Here is a 16,524-nt window from a genome sequence, read left to right as displayed (position 1 = left end):
TAGGTAAACAGAAGTGCCGATGTTTTGGCTTTCGCCGCACAATTCACAATTCGTGGAAGGCGCCAAAAAAAGAAAAAAGGAAAAAAAGTATGAAACGGATGTAATAGAACGAAAAAGCTTTTCCCAATTTGGAGTCGGCGCATTGGCCATGCGTCGTCACTTCATTCATAAACATGCAACAGGTGGCAAGGTCAGGGCCGTTGTCAGTATGATGAAAGGACCAGCCTCAACAAGTGGTCATAATCTCTCACACAATCTCAGTCAAGGATTAGTCAATGGAGCAACAAAGTGAAACAATGATTGTCTCCAGAGTATCGACTGAGAATATCTCTTTACTATTACCATCATTAGGCGGATGACACTTTATTTAATTCAAAAGAATAACAAAATATTCCACTCTAGCCAAAAAAAAAAAAGAGAAGGAAACAATAACAAGCGAGAAAAGCTTTGGAAAGAAGGCAGAGTTGGCTGTTAAATTCGGTTCAGTTGCCTCTGGACTTTCCTAGAGTTCAGTTCCCAAAACGAAAACAATATGACGGAAGAACAACCGCCGATACATTCTATATCTAGTATATATATATTTGACTCTACCAATTGCGTAAATATTCTATTTAGTTTGTGTTTCATTTCGCATTAATTTTAGAAGATGATAAAGTTGGCACTTTGGATGTCCTGCTAAGCAGTGCCTATTGCCGTTCTCAGCGTTTTCTTTCGAAACAATTGGCTCAGTTGCGTCCCGAATTGACCATGTCTATATTTTCCGGTAAGTTTGTAATTGAGATGTCTCCCTTTTTCTGTGAGGATGAATGATTTTCCTTTTTTTTTTTGGTATAGAAATCACGCATCGGTTTCAAAGTGCCCGAGAGGATGTGCGTGCCTTGTTGTTGCAATGCCTTTTACCTTGGCTACAGAACATGGAATTGGTGGCCACCAGTGTACCTCCAGCCACACCTCTTTCATACATAATGGTAAGTAGAGGGCTGAATGAAAAGAAGAAATTCATTCAAACTCAAATATTTCCGTTTCTCTCTCTCTCTCTCTCTCTCTGTGTCTTTGTAGTATTTCCCCGATTCGGGCACACGAGGACGTCGCGAGGGTACTGGCTCCACAGAGGCTACGGAAATGATTCTTAACAATCTATTTTATGTAACAGCCAAGGTAAGATTTTGTAAAACTTGATGGTCATTAATCAATTTGAATCAATCTATTATTGTTTTGTAGTTCTCTGATGCCCATCCTCGTGATATTGAGGAATTGTGGGGCACTTTATGCCAATTCTGGCCAAACAATCTTAAAGTCATTTTACGCTATTTGGTCATAATGAGTGGTATGGCACCCACTGAACTTTTGCCTTATGTAAGTAGAACAATGGAACTTCTATATCCAAATTGAAACGATTAATATCAAATTCAATGTAGGCCAAGCGTGTGGCACTTTATCTGGCCCGCAGCTGTCCGGATCGTTTGTTGGATGAACTTATGGCCGAATTGCAAACGGTGGAAACACTCAATTGTCTGATTGAAAGGACTGAGACCCCGCCGTTTTATCGTCTGACCAGCATGCGCAAAGCCTCAAGTCATAGTGCAGATGGTAAGATGAATGGATAGACAACTAGGTTCAACATTCGCAATCACAATTGTCATTTTGGTGATTTAGGTCAAGTGGTGGGCGGCATTAATGACTCGCGTATTCAGGATTTGGCTGTGGAAAAGGGAACGATTCACACAAAACGCCATAGTGGCGAGGATCCAATTAAAATTGGGTAAGTAACCACACACAATGACAGAAGAGACGCTAAATGTTGTTTATTTTCATAGGACCTGCAAGTCGGACAGCGGTATTCGTGCCTATACTCAAGCAGCTGCTGCCGCTGCTGCAGCGGCTGTTACCACACCAAATACCTCAAATATCAGTGGAAGTCGTCCACCCCGTGGCGCTGATAAAATTCGAGCTGCCTCTGGACCCTCCATACTACCAAGACCCGAAGATATACTGATCAATGATCCGGAACTAAGGCAAGAGGAGAATGTCGAATTACGGGGCGGACAATCGGAGGCGCCACCAAATGCACACTTGCATCCGCTGCCAATGCCGGAGTATGGCGGATATTTTGCACCACTCACCGAATTTTTACCAGATGTCAGTTTGCCCATTAGTGGATTTCATCGGTAAGTAATACAAAAAAGCTCTTTAAAATTGCATTTCTGTTTATTGGGGAGAAATTTAAGCACTTATTCCACTTATTTGACGTATCCAGTCCAAGTGGAAGCTGACACGGGCAAAAGCAGCTGGACTGCCTTTCGTACAGCCGCGTGCATCGACCCACGAGGCAATGCCAACCAATACAGGGTTGTTGAGTGTGACCAATGGGCCACCAGAATCGCCATTGCACACAGATTTGCCTCCCGCCGTATTCACGCAAATGGTATCATCTAAGACAAATGGGTAGACACTCTTGCACTCTTTGGTGCTGAGAGTTTGCAACTTAACACATTGCAATACATTGCTCGACTTGCCATCTGCCAATCGTCCCCATCCGCAGGCCTTGGTCCATTGATTAGCGTAGGTTTCTCTCTTGGGCAGGGCCACCTTGTTGACCCTTGCATTGAAAGCATTAGAAGGAGTCCGAACGAGAGCAATATCGTATTTATCACGTTTGTAGACATTACTCTTGGCCACCTTGTGCACGTATCCACCCCACTTCGAGTTGCTACCATAATGAATATCCACCCAATCGGCACCTACACAGTGTGCCGCCGTTAGGATCCAATTCGAGTGAATTATGACACCACCGCACGCGGCTCCAACGTTCTTGCCCTCGTCATGTAGAAACAAGAAGACTATGTAGGGTGCCTCATGATCGGCTGCCGTATACCCATTGGTTATGATGTCGACGGGTTCCTTGTCGTCAGGATTTGATTCGGGCGTGGTGGTGGTAATCCACTTACCAGCCTGAACGGTGGCAACACTTAAAGACACGAGCACAGCCAGAAAATGCTTCATTGTGATTTTGAAATGCACTGTTGACCCTTTACTGGCTATATTTATACTTAAAATCTTACTTAAGCACTAATTAACGTATATTTCTCCTATGTAAATCCCAGATATGCGTTATCACACCTTCATTAGCTATGCAAATGCAAAAAAGAAATTAACAGTAAATTAGTTTCAAGTTCTCTGCCTTCTCTCTCATTTTCTTTCTTTGTGGATTGGTTATGCCCCATTTACTGAGCATTCATTGCACTCCTTTTATGGGATGGGCTTAATATCCTTTCACAGATCCACCTGAGCTCTAGATATTACTAGTACCTTGGACTAGCATCTTTCTTTAATATTTTCAGTCCTACCATAAAGATCCTAAGTTCTCAGGGTTTAAAGAAGATGACATTCTTTAACTGATGTGGGCCTTATGGATAATTCTTATCTACACGATATAATTTTAGGGAAATGTTCGATAAGAAAAACTTGCATTTGTGCTGATGTTGCTGATGTTTTTTCCCTTTGCATAGGGCATTTTAAAATTAGTGAGATGTTCTTAACAGAAAGAAGGAGACTTTGCCGATCGCGTTATGTAAAACAGCAATTTTAGCAATGATAGTTTCAACATGACATGTGTTTAAAATAAGGTCCCAAATCTTCAGAAATTAATATTCAAAATTTGCTGTTTGAAGCTTAATGGCACTTCAAAGTCAACAAGCCTGGTGTTAGTTAACAAAGTTCAGTCGACGATCAAAGGATGGAGAAATTAAAAGAATAGAAAGAAAGAATCATTTTTCATGTGTAGCCTTTCAGCAGAGCAACGCAGCATCACTAACCATAGAACACATAGATGGGACAAACTCATGATTTTTTGATTGCAAACGCTAGCCTAGTCATGGAACCCCAGAGAACTTCGGGAAAACCCGAACGCTCGTACTCTCAATGAGAGCGTAAAGTGGGGAGAGGACCAAGCAGCTACGAAAAAATTTCAGGTCTAGCACAGACTACAGAACGACGAAGGCAGGCGTATGTCGCTTGTGATTTCGTTCTGTCTATGTATGTGTACACTCGTCGGTACATGCTCAGGCTTCGTAGTGTGTGTGTGACGTGAAGTTGTACAACATCGCATTTCAATAGCTCGCTCGACCAAAATTTTTAATTTTCGACAAAACAGCGGCAATGCGAATACGATATGCCCCTGTGGAAAGAATATCAAGAAATATTGCCATCATCTACATATGTATCTCGGTGGCTGTACCGATAGAGTGCTCGCTTGGCAATAGGAATGTCCCTGGTTCGATTCCCATTTATGGTTAGTGGCAGCATGCTCAGGCCAAAATGCTTTGAAACTAATTTATGACTCCACATTGATGGCAATTAACTTTTATTAAAAGAAAGCGTTCCCTCTCAATTGCACCCCAAAATGGAGCGTGACACCTTTTTGTATATGACAAAAACATTGTTTGATTTTGCATTTTTATTATTTTTCCTCTTCTCCTTTTTTAAAATTGGTGGGAGAAATCTATGCTCTTCTCTAAGCAGTAATACCAGTTATTTGACGTATCCAGTCCAAGTGGAAACTGACACGGGCAAATGCAGTTGGACTGCCCACCATACAGCCGCGTGCATCGCCCCACGAGGTTATGCCAACCAATACGGGATTGTTGAGTGTGACCAATGGGCCACCAGAATCGCCATGGCATGTAGATTTTCCTCCCGGTGTACTCACACAGACAGTGTCATTTAACACAAAACGGAATGTTTTCTGGCACTCTTCTGTGCTGATAATCTGCAATTGAACGCATTGCAATTTATCGCTCTTTTGTCCAACATCCATTTCTCCCCATCCGCAGGCCTTGGCCCATTGATTAGTGTAGGTTTCTCTCTTGGGCAGGGCCACCTTATTTACCCTTTCATTGAAAGCATTATAAGGAGTCCGAACGAGAGCAATATCGTATTTATCTCGTTTGTAGACATTACTCTTGGCCACCTTGTGCACGTATCCACCCCACTTTGTGTTGGTACCATAATGTATATCCACCCAATCAGACCCAACACAGTGTCCCGCTGTTAGGATCCAATTCGAATGAATTATGACACCACCGCATAAGCCTCCGACGTTCTTGCCCTCATTATGTAAAAACAAGAAGACTATGTAGGGTGCCTCATGATCGGCTGCCGTATAGCCACGGGTTATAATGCCAACGGGTTCCTTATCGTCAGGATTTGATCGTGGCGTGGTGGTGGTAATCCACTTACCGCCGTGGACGAAGGCAACAGTTAGAGAGAGGAACACAGTCAGAAGGAGCTTCATATTAACTCTGAAATACACTAATGACTCTCTACTGGCAATATTTATACTTAAAATTAATTTATTTGTAATTCATTTATGCAAATACTAGATACTTGTTATCATACATTCATTAGCTATGCAAATGCTAAAACCGAATTATCAGTTAATTAGTTTCTAATCTTCCTTTTCCTCTGTTATGGATTCTTTCGGTTTCGAACGCCTTTTTCTTTTCTATTCTATTCAGGATGCGCCTAAAAAGGATTTAACTCACTTTAGGGACACTCACTCACTTTTATACTCACTTGATTTCAAGACATCATAAAATATTGGCCTCGCTTTTTGGCTATCTTTAATTTAAATCCTTATAACATTTGCATTGTGTAAAGGACATTCAGTTAACTTGGTTACCACAGTCTTACTGAGTTGTCACAACGTGTGTTTCACACGTCAAAGGATCTCCAATTAAAAGTATTTGAAGTTGTTCTTAAATTCTTCCAAAGCAAAGAGTTGCATTTGTAGTCTGCAGAGTGAAAACGGGACTGAGACAATTCATCTGAAAATTGATCTAAATTGTTTTCATGATTTCTATTGGCTAACCAGGAATTTCAACTATTATATCTTCTTCGTATTTAGTTCAGTTTTAGTTTTTAATTGATATTTCCTGATGGAAAATAATTTACATATTGATTGCAGTTGAAATATATTTATTGGGTTTTAGGATAGAAGAAAAAAAATATATGATAAATATATGCGAATATCAAAGTATATCAACATATTAGTAATAGGCAATGCCAGTTTTCTCGCGAATCCAATCGAGATGGGCAACAATGCGAGTATAGCCAGTCGGTCCTTTACAGTTTACACCGCCGACAGAGATGATGCCAACCAGTCTGGGATCGTCATGTGTGACTAGGGGACCACCAGAGTCTCCGCCACAAGCGGATTTGTTGTCATCCCTGGTACACACAATGCCAAAGGGAAGATTTCCATAAGATCTGCCACATTCGTCATTGCTAATGATCTGCACATCCATGCATTGAAGCCAATCGGCCAGTTTGCCATCAGCCATGCCGCCCCAACCGCAGGCCACAGTCCACCAGTTCACCATGGCATTGTTTTTATCGCTGAACTTGGGCAGGGCCACCTTATTTATCCTGTTGTTGAAGCTCACACTTGGCGTACGGATCAGTCCGATGTCATTGCCATTGGTACCTGGCCACAAGTTGTGACGGATGAAGTTCTCCTTCCGCACGGTGTGGCTTATCTGTCCTTGCCTGGCCCAATTGGAGCCATAGTAAATGACCACATAGTCCGTCGTCAGGCAATGGGCAGCAGTTATAACCCAGTTGCTGGCAATTATAGTTCCATCGCCAACTGCTACAGTATTGCTGCCATCGGTGCGAATGGCTAAGCTGACAATGTATGGAGCCTTGCCCTCGTAGGCTGCGTATCCATTGACAATGATGTGACTCGGCACCGCCGGGGTGGTATTTTGGCGTTGGCCGTTGGTACAGGCCACAACCAGAGATATGAATGCCAATAGGAGCTTCATGGTTATGATGATCTCTAGCCCAGGTCACACTATTTATATACGCGACAAATGCTGATATAACCATCGCCAAAACAGAGGGGCCTAGGTAAATACTTCATGCTAATACCTTTGAGAATTAGCAACAGCTAGATAACAGCTTATCATTGACTTTATGCGTATGGTTTCTAGGTAATTAACTAATGTTTTTTTTCGCGTTGGTAAAAACCCTTTAAGGAAATGGCATCGTAGAGATACATTATACCCTTGCAAAAAGGGTATATTAATTTTGGTCAAAAGTGTGCAACGCATAGAAGGAAGCATTTCCGACCATATAAAGTATATATATTTTTGATCAGCACGACGAGACGAGTTCAAATCGCCATGTCCGTCGTCCGTCTGGATCAACGCAAACTCCTCCTAGACCGTAAGAGCTACAGAGCTGAAATTCTGCATGTAGGCTTGTATATACTGCAGGCGTTGTATATCTCGGATTCAGCCGGATCGGATTACTATATCACATAGCTCCCATACAAATGGCAAAGTCACGAACAGTGACTTTTCTCAATAACTTTGTTATTTTCTGAGCTATTGTCATGAAATTGGTGAGTTAATTACACATATAAACGGCTGTACCAAATTTGATCAAGATCGGGTGACTATATCATATAGCTCCCATAGGAACGATCTTTCGAAAACAGTGACTTTTGTCAATAACTTCGTTACTTTTGACGCGATTGTTTTCAAAATTAAACATTTGTTAGTTTAATGTATCTGTTAATTACTGTGCCAAATTTGATAAGGATCGGGTAGCTATATCATATAGCTTCCATAGGAACGATAGGTGGAAAACAGTGACTTTGATCAATATCTTAGTTTTTTCCTATGATAAGATTGTAGGCCGTTCTTTCGGACACATTAGCCCTTTTAGCTTAAACTTTTTCCACTTTGATGGCTATAGGTAAGGAAAAAGTTACCAAAAAAGTTGCAAGGGTATATAAACTTTGACGCGGTCGAAGTTAGCCCCGGCCCTCTGGTTTTGATGTACTTTCAATGAGAAATTAGTTTTAAGAGTTCATGGGTTTAGTACTGATCCTTGTTTTATCCACTTTTAGGTGCAATGTGGCCGTTATGCTGCTGACAGATATTGTTGTGGATGGAATACCGGGAATCGATTGGACCCTGCACTTGCCACTGATGCTGCACATACTATTCCTGGGTCTGGATCACACGCGACCCATTGTCCGGGAGCATTGCAAACAATTGTGCGTAAATCTACTCATTGTTCTGGCCGAGCACAATGATCATTTAACGGTGGCCCGGATACTGCTGAATAGTGAGACAAGCAAATTGGATTTGGGTCTGACAGTGCCCGCTTTGCCTGTGATTGATAATAATTTTACCGAATTGCATCAACAATTCGATAGTTATCTGCTGCATGTGAGTCCCCAGGCGGCAGCAGCTGCCTATGCATTGCATCATAATCTCTCGAGCTCGACAATAATTGCGGGCCATCACCAGTCGACGAGTCCAGCAACGAATGTGCAACAGTTGCCGCCTGCCGCTGCCACTGAACAGGTGGGCCCAGGTAATGGGGCGACATCGGCCACGCTGGCCGCAACGCCGGCAGCATTGCAGATAAATCCGAATAATACAGAGAACTCAGAGGTTCCGCTGATCCATGCTGATGAACATGCTCCACCGCAACCGGGTCCCACAATGCCGATAGCGCATGTAATCAAGAGCTTGCTGAAGTTCCTGGCCCAGGATACTTGCCAGCCATTGTGGAACTACGAGGATATCACAGCCAAGGTGTGGGCTGTCAAGTCGGCCGACCAGTTGAGCTGCTTCCTCAAGCATATGGTGAAGGTCTTTTCGGATAGCTATCCCCAGGCACGCATTGCCGAGAGATGGGCTCAGACAGCATTGCAATTGGGTCTCTCGTGCTCCTCCCGTCACTATGCGGGACGATGTTTGCAAATCTTTCGAGCCTTGAATGTGCCCATCAATTCGCGAATGTTGTCGGATATTTTGTCACGTTTGGTCGAGACAGTGGCCGAACAGGGCGAGGATATGCAAGGATATGTCACCGAGCTGCTGCTCACTCTAGAAGCTGCAGTGGATAGTCTCGACTCGGATTTCCGGCCATTGGATGTGATGAAGGACATCTTCAAAAGTACACCCAATTTGAATAATAAGGATGGTGGACCAAATTCCATATTACCCGGCAAGAAGTCCCCCTCGGGCATGACCCCACAATCGTCAAACTATTCGATACCAAGTCACGGACGGAGCACAAGTTATTCGGTCTCCTATTGTGGTCGCAAGGCCAACAATTCGCCCTGCGACAAGCAGGTGGAGCTAAGGAATCGAGCATCGGGCATTGAGCTGGAACGAAGTGTGGTCTGTAAATTTGCCCCCGGCGGCGGTTCAGCCTTGTCGCGTTCCCGCAGCGCACAGAGCTTGAAAATGCTGGGCGATACAGCCACGCAGGACGATAAGATGACCATATTGGCTCAGCTATTTTGGTTGTCAGTCTCGTTGCTTGAATCGGACTATGAGCATGAATTTCTTTTGGCTTTGCGTCTCCTGACACGTGTCCTGCATCGCCTGCCACTGGATCGTCCGGATGCCAGGGATAAGGTCGAGAAATTGCAACAGCAACTCAAGTGGTCGGCCTATCCGGGTGTGCATGCTCTACTCCTGAAAGGATGCACCCACAGTTCGACCTATGAGCCGACAATAACGCTTCTATCGCAATTCGCACCACTGCTCACGCTACCCGTTTGTGATCCCACCCAGAGTTGTGCCTTTCCCATGAACGTGATTGCCCTGCTGCCCTACATGCTGCTCCATTACGAGGACGCCAATGAGATATGCATACGCAGTGCCGAGAATATAGCCCAAGTGTCCACCGAGCTGGGTGCCAAACTGGAGAACCTGGGCACAGTGATGACCCTCTATAGTCGCAAGACCTTCTGCAAGGAATCGTTTCAATGGACCAAATGTGTGGTGAAGTATCTGCACGACACTTATGCCCACATGGGTCTTCATATGCTAGCATTTCTTATTGAAGTGCTCGAGAAGGGTCCGCAGCAAGTGCAGGTGCCGGTGCTCAATGTAATCCACTGCATGCTGCACTATGTTGACCTATCAGCGCCCCAGGCACAAACGATCAATGCCGATTTATTGCGAGCCATAGGCAAATATTTAGACGTAAGTTGCGCCCTTTTCACTGAGGTTTTTCTATTCTCCAAACAAATTCATTCATTCTCTCTCTCTCCAGACGGTCAACTGGAAGGATTCATTGAAGATTTTGAAACTCATTGTAACGCGCAGTTCCTCGCTGCAAGTGGTGCCGCCGAGCGACGGCAGCAGCGCTGGCTTATCGTTCTCTTTCTATGGCGCATATCCGGACTCGGATATGTTCTGTAAAAAGGAACTGGCTGGACGCACCATGGAATTCACATTCGATGTGAGTCAAACCCCATTGATTGGACGACGCATACTCTTGAAATCGGATGACCCGTCATTGGCTGTTAGTGCAAATGCATCAATAACGGGCAGTTCATCGCTCAATTCCACACTGACCAATGCCACGGCAGTGACAATCGCGCAAAGCTCACAGCAGCATCAGCAGCAGGCGAATCTACATCTACAGCAGCAACGGGCGGCAATTGCAGCGGCAGCAACAACAACGTCTCAACAGCAGCAGCAGCAGCAGCAACAGCAATTGCAACTGCAACAACATCAGCAATTGCAGCAACAGCAACAACAGCAGCATCAGCAAATGCAGCAGCAACATCTACAACAACAGCAACATCTGCAACAGCAGCAACAACATCAACAGCAGCAACAACAACAACAGCTGCAACAACATGCCATTGGAGCCGGCAGCAGTGTCGTTGGTACACCAAATTCGCCGAGACGTAGTGCAAGTCTCTCGCCAGCCGACACAGTGCCATTGAGCGGCTGGAAGCGACCATGGATGTCCCAGTGTCGTGTGCGTGAGTGCCTGGTCAATCTGTTGACCACATGTGGACAGCGTGTTGGTCTACCCAAGTCTCCATCGGTAAGTATAGAAGGAATCTTCACGATTAGAATTACGATTCGAATGATGATGAGAAGAAGAAGGAGGAGAAGATGGAAGAGGAGGCGACGGTGGAGGAGGAGAAGATGTGCCCCCTCTTCACAGCTTGTACATAGCCAAGAGCATGCCTTAGGCTACCCACTAGAGCTAACAGCAGCCCACCACCCAACCCACCCAAACCCCCTTCCCTTTACCCCACACCCCACCAACAACTTCACCCAATTCCCACCACTTTTTATTCTTCCTCTGCTCTCTCTCATCTCTCTCAAAATAGCATACGAAATTATTTATATTACTATTCTAATACTTTTTTTCTTTCATGTAAAATACCAAAAACCAAAAAACTAACAAAAAAAAAAACATCCATCATCATTAACCAAAAAAAAAACAAAAAATCCGAAACCAAAAAAATTGAAATTAAACCAATTTCTAGGACGATTTCATAAACTCAATTTGCTCAAAGGTAAAGGACATAATCGAGTATTCAGTTCTTTCTCTCTTTCACTCTATCTATCTTCATAATTTGCTTGCTCCTTACGCATGTAGTTTTTTGTTTTGAAATGCTTGTAATAATTTTGATCCCACTAACCATACATAAGTACGCATTATCCGGCGCTCTCTCGTTTAACTTGCACAGTGGGACCACAAGATTTGGGTTCGATAAGCTCCTCCATACTAACTAATTAATCACATGGATTGATACTGAATTGTGAGCAACTTGGATAAACAGAAAACTGGTAGCAACATTTATTGGAAGCAATATACTTATATCAATCTTGGCAGCAACATGGATCAACAGTCAACTGTGGCAACCAACAGCCACATATGTGGATCTGTAATTGTTTCTTTATTATTGTCCGATGTGCATATGTAAATCCAATCAAATATTAGCAACTAAACCAATGGGAGATTCCAGTTTCCCTGGAGAGTATCGAGAATCCTAACCCACTGTGCGATTTAGGCGTGTGATTGCTGCTGTCTGTCATTTTGTTGTTGTTGTTGTTGCAAGTGGTAATTGCATGCGTTTTGTTTCAATTGTACCTATTTTTACTGTTTTGTTTTTCAATCTCTACACACACACTCAGTCGTTGAGCACGTCACTACTACTAATGGGATCAATGGCCACCAGACAAAGCGTAAGCTTTATCTCAATATATATAACAATATTTAAACTCACCTGAATGTCTCTTACTGCTGATCCCTAAACTCACACAAGAAGTTCAATTGAATTCACTAATCAATCTCTCTCTCTCTCTATCTCTCTTTGTTCTCCTCCTCGTTTAGGTTATCTTCAGTCAATCTTCGGATTTAATGGAACGTCAATCGTCGGCCGCCTCATCAACCGAAGAGACATCCGGGCCACAGGGTGATCTTAGCAGTGGTTCACGCCGTGATGATGGTCAACCCGATTTCACAGTATTCAAGGACTTTGATTTCTTGGAATATGAAGATAGCATAGCTGGTGAATCTACCGATAATTTCAATTGGGGTGTACGACGTCATCAGCTATTCGAAGGCGATGAAGATCGTCTGAATTGTGGCAGCGGCATTGGGGGTTCCATTAAGGGTGGTCACTCCTCGGCCCTGGAGGATAGTTTCAGCGATAAGACACCCATCTTGAGCAAGCGTAAGAGGCAAACGGCCGATGATTCATCGGACGAGGAAGCCGAGTCCGAATCCCCACTAGATGAGGACCATCGGCAATCATTCTTAAAGTCCGGTTTCAGTGCAGTGCCGCCAACATCTTTGAGCCTGCGCGAACGGCGACGTCGCAATTCGGTCTCCCGCAGCGATACAAGTGGCTCAAGTGCTGGGGATTTGGGTGACATAACGCCATGCAATGCCTCACCGCATTTGCCTGGCATTATACGTTTCGGAGCCGCCATTCACGACGAGGCGGAGGAGAATTGGCGTCGCCAATTGCAGGCCATGCTGGTTAACCAGCCTTCGGCTCACACTTCGGAATTGCTGCTCCAACTCTATCGACTGATCAAAGAGCTAACCTTCAAGACCATAAGCATATCGAAAGAGGCAAAGAAGTTCTTCACTGGCATCGGGTCCCAGTTGGGCAATCGCATATCATTATTCACGGATTTGCTTAGTTCTCGGGCCGATCCTCCGAGGGTTTGGTGCAGCGAACAGCAGGCTACCACGCCAAAGCTCTTTGAGACGTTGCGTTTCAATGTGCTGGAAGTGCAAGAGCATTTGGAGACCTTCTTCGATCGCAAGGATCAAGTGTTGGAGGTGGGTTTGCGGCAAAATAAATCCCTTCCAATATGTTTATCAAATGTTTTCAATTGCAGTGTTTGGATGCTGTAAAGACCAGCTGCAAATTGTCCCTGTTCAACGAATCGGATGTTGCTGCCTCTGGATTGGAGATGCCTAGTAGCTCCAGCATTGCCTATATGCCATTCGATCCGGCATCAACTGAGGTCGTCTTGGATTTGGGACGCTCCTTGTATAAGCTTATGTTCCAATTGCTTCTATTAATCGAATCGAATCATAAAATATCCTCGAACGTGGTCAATCATTTTCGCATCAATGAAGACGTGAGTAAAGTTTAATCATTTGTATTTTGTATAATTAACTTTTTGCGAATCCTCCGTCTCCTCCAGATGCATGACATATCCGATCTCTATGCTTTGGTGCGCGATGCCTTGGTGCGTTGCATTAGCGAGGCAGAGCTTGATTGCCTGGAATCTTCTACCTCGACAGAGGGCGAGCATACGCCGACACCATCACCTGGTTTGCCCATGACCCATGAGGAATTCGAACTCGCTTTGCATGAGCATATCGACCTACAGCGCTGGCCCAGCGCCATTTCCCATGTGCGTCAATATCGTCGCATTTCCACCCTGACCTCAAGCGGTGAACAGAGTTTGACCATATTTAGCTACAGCAATCTGGATAGTCGTTTGAAATTCGATGAAATGTCCATAATACTTAATGCCTATGCGCATAGCATTATGAAGGATCGCACAGGTTAGCTGGCAGAATCTCTAAAACTATCTAACAGACAATCTAATGCACTGCAACTTTTCTCTTGCAGAAGCTTTCATCGTCTCCAAATCGGACTCTGAACTCTTTGAGGTCTATGCTATATTGTCGGAGAATCTATATCATGTCTCTAGTGCTCTGACAAATATGGAAATCAGCATGAAGAGTTATACGGCAGCAGGAGGAGGCGGCACGGCAACAGGCAATTTGCTACGCAGCGAACAGGATATTGTGACAAATCTCTAGATCTAAGCAATAGTTTTAAGATACTTTTTTTTTATATATATATATATATACCTACACATATATATATATGAAATAATTGCTAGTAGTTAAGCAAAACAACTTGTATGCAGCCGATCATTATCTACAAGTGAGAAGAATGTTAGTTTAGGGTATCTACTACTTACATGCGATCTAATTGTGTATTGATAAAAATTAAAAAAACAAAAAAAGATCGGCCTTGTATTTCTATTATAGGAATTCGATTGCTGATTCTAGTCCGATCACTAAAAGGGAATGAAATGCTCTACAATTTAAGTGGGGTTTGACTCAGGTTTAAGAAAATTGAAAAGATTATGAAAACAAAACTCGTTTATTTTTATATATATAACATTTATATATATATATAAATATATATGTAAGTTTGTATGTATGTATGTTTGTATATATATGTATGTCATTCAGGTCCACATTCAATTTAATAGTTTTTTTTTTTTTTTTGTTTGTTTTTTCTTTACACATCTAAAATTATGGGGTAAAAATAGAGCAATTAGTCCAAAATCTCACATTCAATCCACACACGATTCAAAAACAACCTTATAGAAAGGGAGGGAGCTTTTCCCCCTCTCTATCTCTCTACTCTACTACTATTCAGGCAAATAGATTCTTGAGCGCATTTCTCTGCTGTCGATTATATTCGGCTAGCAGTTTTTTGGTGCTATTCAATTCATTAAGAATTTGCTTGTTCTCGGGCAAGAGAGCATAGGCTCGCTTTAGATCATTGATCGCTTCCTCGTAATTGCGTAGGGCCCGTTGAGCCTGACCCCGTCTATAGAAGGCCTTACTGCAATTGGCATCCAGTCTTATGGCCTCGGAGCAATCGTACTTGGCACTCAAATAGTTGCCCAATTTTAGATCCACAGCTGCCATATTTATGTTATTAACAACCGAGAAGGCATCGATCTTACAGATTTCCGTTTCCCTGCCGCCATTATCAGACTTTTTCTTAAAGTGCGACAATTGCTGCCACTCGTAGTGTTTGCGTAGATATATATAATAGCGATTGGCCTTGCGATATTTGGTTCGAGCTTCATGATAACGACCCAATTGATAGAAATGATTACCCGATTGGCGCAGTCCAGTGAGCAGGGAGACAATCGCTTCGCACTAAAGTGAGCGAGAGAAAATCAGAGAGAAAGAGAGAGAGAAATAACATAAGTAGTAAGAAATAAATTCTATATAGAGGTGAGACTAGCCTTCGGCTTATCAAATTTGCCCGTCCAATCTTGCGGATATGGTGGCAATGTATCAGGCGTCTCATCGCTACATTCTATGGCCCAATCCTCGCCAGCATGCACCTCGCCACAGTCACGTATCACAATCTCAGCCGTTGGATCGCCCTCATCGTTGCAGTTTTGCTCCATTTCGGCCACAATGCCCAGACCACGCAGGACGCGACCCACAACCACATTTTCACCATTAAGATTCTCACATCCCACGGCCGTAATGAAGAACTGCGAGTTGTTTGTATTTGGTCTGCCATAGTTGGCCATGCTGACTACTCCCTCCTCGTTGTGCTGAAGAAAAATTATGATGAAATTATTGATACTGTGGACACAATTAGCCTGTACATCAAGAGCATACCGTTAGTTCAAAGTTCTCATCTTCAAACACCGGTCCATAGATACTCTCACCGCTGGAGCCATCATTTTTAACCAGATCACCACTTTGCACAGCAAAGACTCGCTTAATCTTGTGGAAACGATTGCCCTTGTAGTGCAGTGGCCTGCCCAGCTGGCCGATGCCGCATTCGCCTGTGCATAAAGCTCGAAAATTTTCCGCTGTCCTGGGTACAACGTCCTTGCGCAATTCAATTATCATGCGACCCGCTGTGGGAGAGATTGAGAGCATGAGTTAAGGGGACTAAAGACACATAGTAGGGGGCTTAATAATAAAGAATGGTGGAAGGAGAAGTCCTAACTATCCTAACTATAGATTGCGTATACGCACCATCTTCTTGGCCAATGCTAATGTCCAAAAACACAATTGGATTAGTGGACTTTACTGGCTCCAGCAACTTTTTGGATTCCATTGGAAAGACAGACGGTATACTATTTGGTCAGTTAAGGCAACAGTTCCAATATTGTGTGGGCTATTCCTGTACTTCAGTGCGAGGATACCTTGGTATCCACCCTTTGGAATACACCAGTAATTGGTGCAATCCAGGGATCCAGCTCGCTTCAGACGGGCGTTGTCACGTTCCGGATATATGATAGCAGATGCGTATACCTAACCAACGTAAACCCAATTCAAACAAACACAAAAAGTCGCCACACTGTGTTAACTGTAATTTTCCCGCACTGAACAAATAAATACGCACTCCCCACATACAATCTATTCTCACCACAGCTATAC

The 16,524-nt window shown here is 43.6% G+C and overlaps 4 protein-coding genes across 6 annotated transcripts in view; 1 reads left to right on the top strand and 3 right to left on the bottom strand.

The window, feature by feature from the left end:
* The window catches only part of LOC6639219 (protein furry), a 64,132-nt gene extending 49,788 nt beyond the window's left edge, over positions 1–14,344 (top strand). Inside the window, exons 15-30 of one of the 3 annotated variants that reach the window (XM_047012224.1) lie at positions 644–763; positions 835–968; positions 1,060–1,158; positions 1,222–1,356; positions 1,419–1,590; positions 1,657–1,762; positions 1,818–2,168; positions 7,916–10,016; positions 10,087–10,488; positions 10,651–10,872; positions 11,324–11,353; positions 11,976–12,026; positions 12,175–13,134; positions 13,194–13,439; positions 13,506–13,872; positions 13,940–14,344. In XM_047012224.1, the coding sequence (XP_046868180.1) occupies positions 644–763; positions 835–968; positions 1,060–1,158; positions 1,222–1,356; positions 1,419–1,590; positions 1,657–1,762; positions 1,818–2,168; positions 7,916–10,016; positions 10,087–10,488; positions 10,651–10,872; positions 11,324–11,353; positions 11,976–12,026; positions 12,175–13,134; positions 13,194–13,439; positions 13,506–13,872; positions 13,940–14,133 (5,690 nt within the window). In that variant the 3' untranslated portion in view covers positions 14,134–14,344. The remainder of the gene's footprint in view (positions 1–643; positions 764–834; positions 969–1,059; positions 1,159–1,221; positions 1,357–1,418; positions 1,591–1,656; positions 1,763–1,817; positions 2,169–7,915; positions 10,017–10,086; positions 10,489–10,650; positions 10,873–11,323; positions 11,354–11,975; positions 12,027–12,174; positions 13,135–13,193; positions 13,440–13,505; positions 13,873–13,939) is intronic. The other 2 variants (XM_023181669.2, XM_023181670.2) reach the window with 2 other exon arrangements.
* On the bottom strand, positions 2,190–3,010 carry LOC124460729 (serine protease 1-like). The gene has a single exon (XM_047012223.1). It carries the CDS (start codon positions 3,001–3,003, stop codon positions 2,224–2,226), a length of 780 nt encoding a protein of 259 aa, XP_046868179.1. The 5' UTR covers positions 3,004–3,010; the 3' UTR covers positions 2,190–2,223.
* On the bottom strand, positions 5,966–6,842 carry LOC6639562 (serine protease 1). The gene has a single exon (XM_002062465.4). It carries the CDS (start codon positions 6,822–6,824, stop codon positions 6,048–6,050), a length of 777 nt encoding a protein of 258 aa, XP_002062501.1. The 5' UTR covers positions 6,825–6,842; the 3' UTR covers positions 5,966–6,047.
* Positions 14,345–14,590: 246 nt separating the features above from the next.
* Positions 14,591–16,508, bottom strand: LOC6639563 (peptidyl-prolyl cis-trans isomerase D). Its single transcript, XM_002062466.4, has 4 exons — positions 16,120–16,508; positions 15,754–15,998; positions 15,366–15,686; positions 14,591–15,276 (listed from the first exon to the last, which is right to left on the bottom strand). The coding sequence occupies exons 1-4, from the start codon at positions 16,199–16,201 to the stop codon at positions 14,761–14,763; spliced, it is 1,164 nt and encodes a 387-aa protein (XP_002062502.1). The 5' UTR covers positions 16,202–16,508; the 3' UTR covers positions 14,591–14,760.
* Positions 16,509–16,524: the final 16 nt, after the last annotated feature.

The sequence above is a fragment of the Drosophila willistoni genome (genome assembly GCF_018902025.1).
Source record: "Drosophila willistoni isolate 14030-0811.24 chromosome XR unlocalized genomic scaffold, UCI_dwil_1.1 Seg144, whole genome shotgun sequence".
NCBI lineage: Eukaryota > Metazoa > Arthropoda > Insecta > Diptera > Drosophilidae > Drosophila > Drosophila willistoni.
This window is presented reverse-complemented; position numbering and strand designations above follow the sequence as displayed.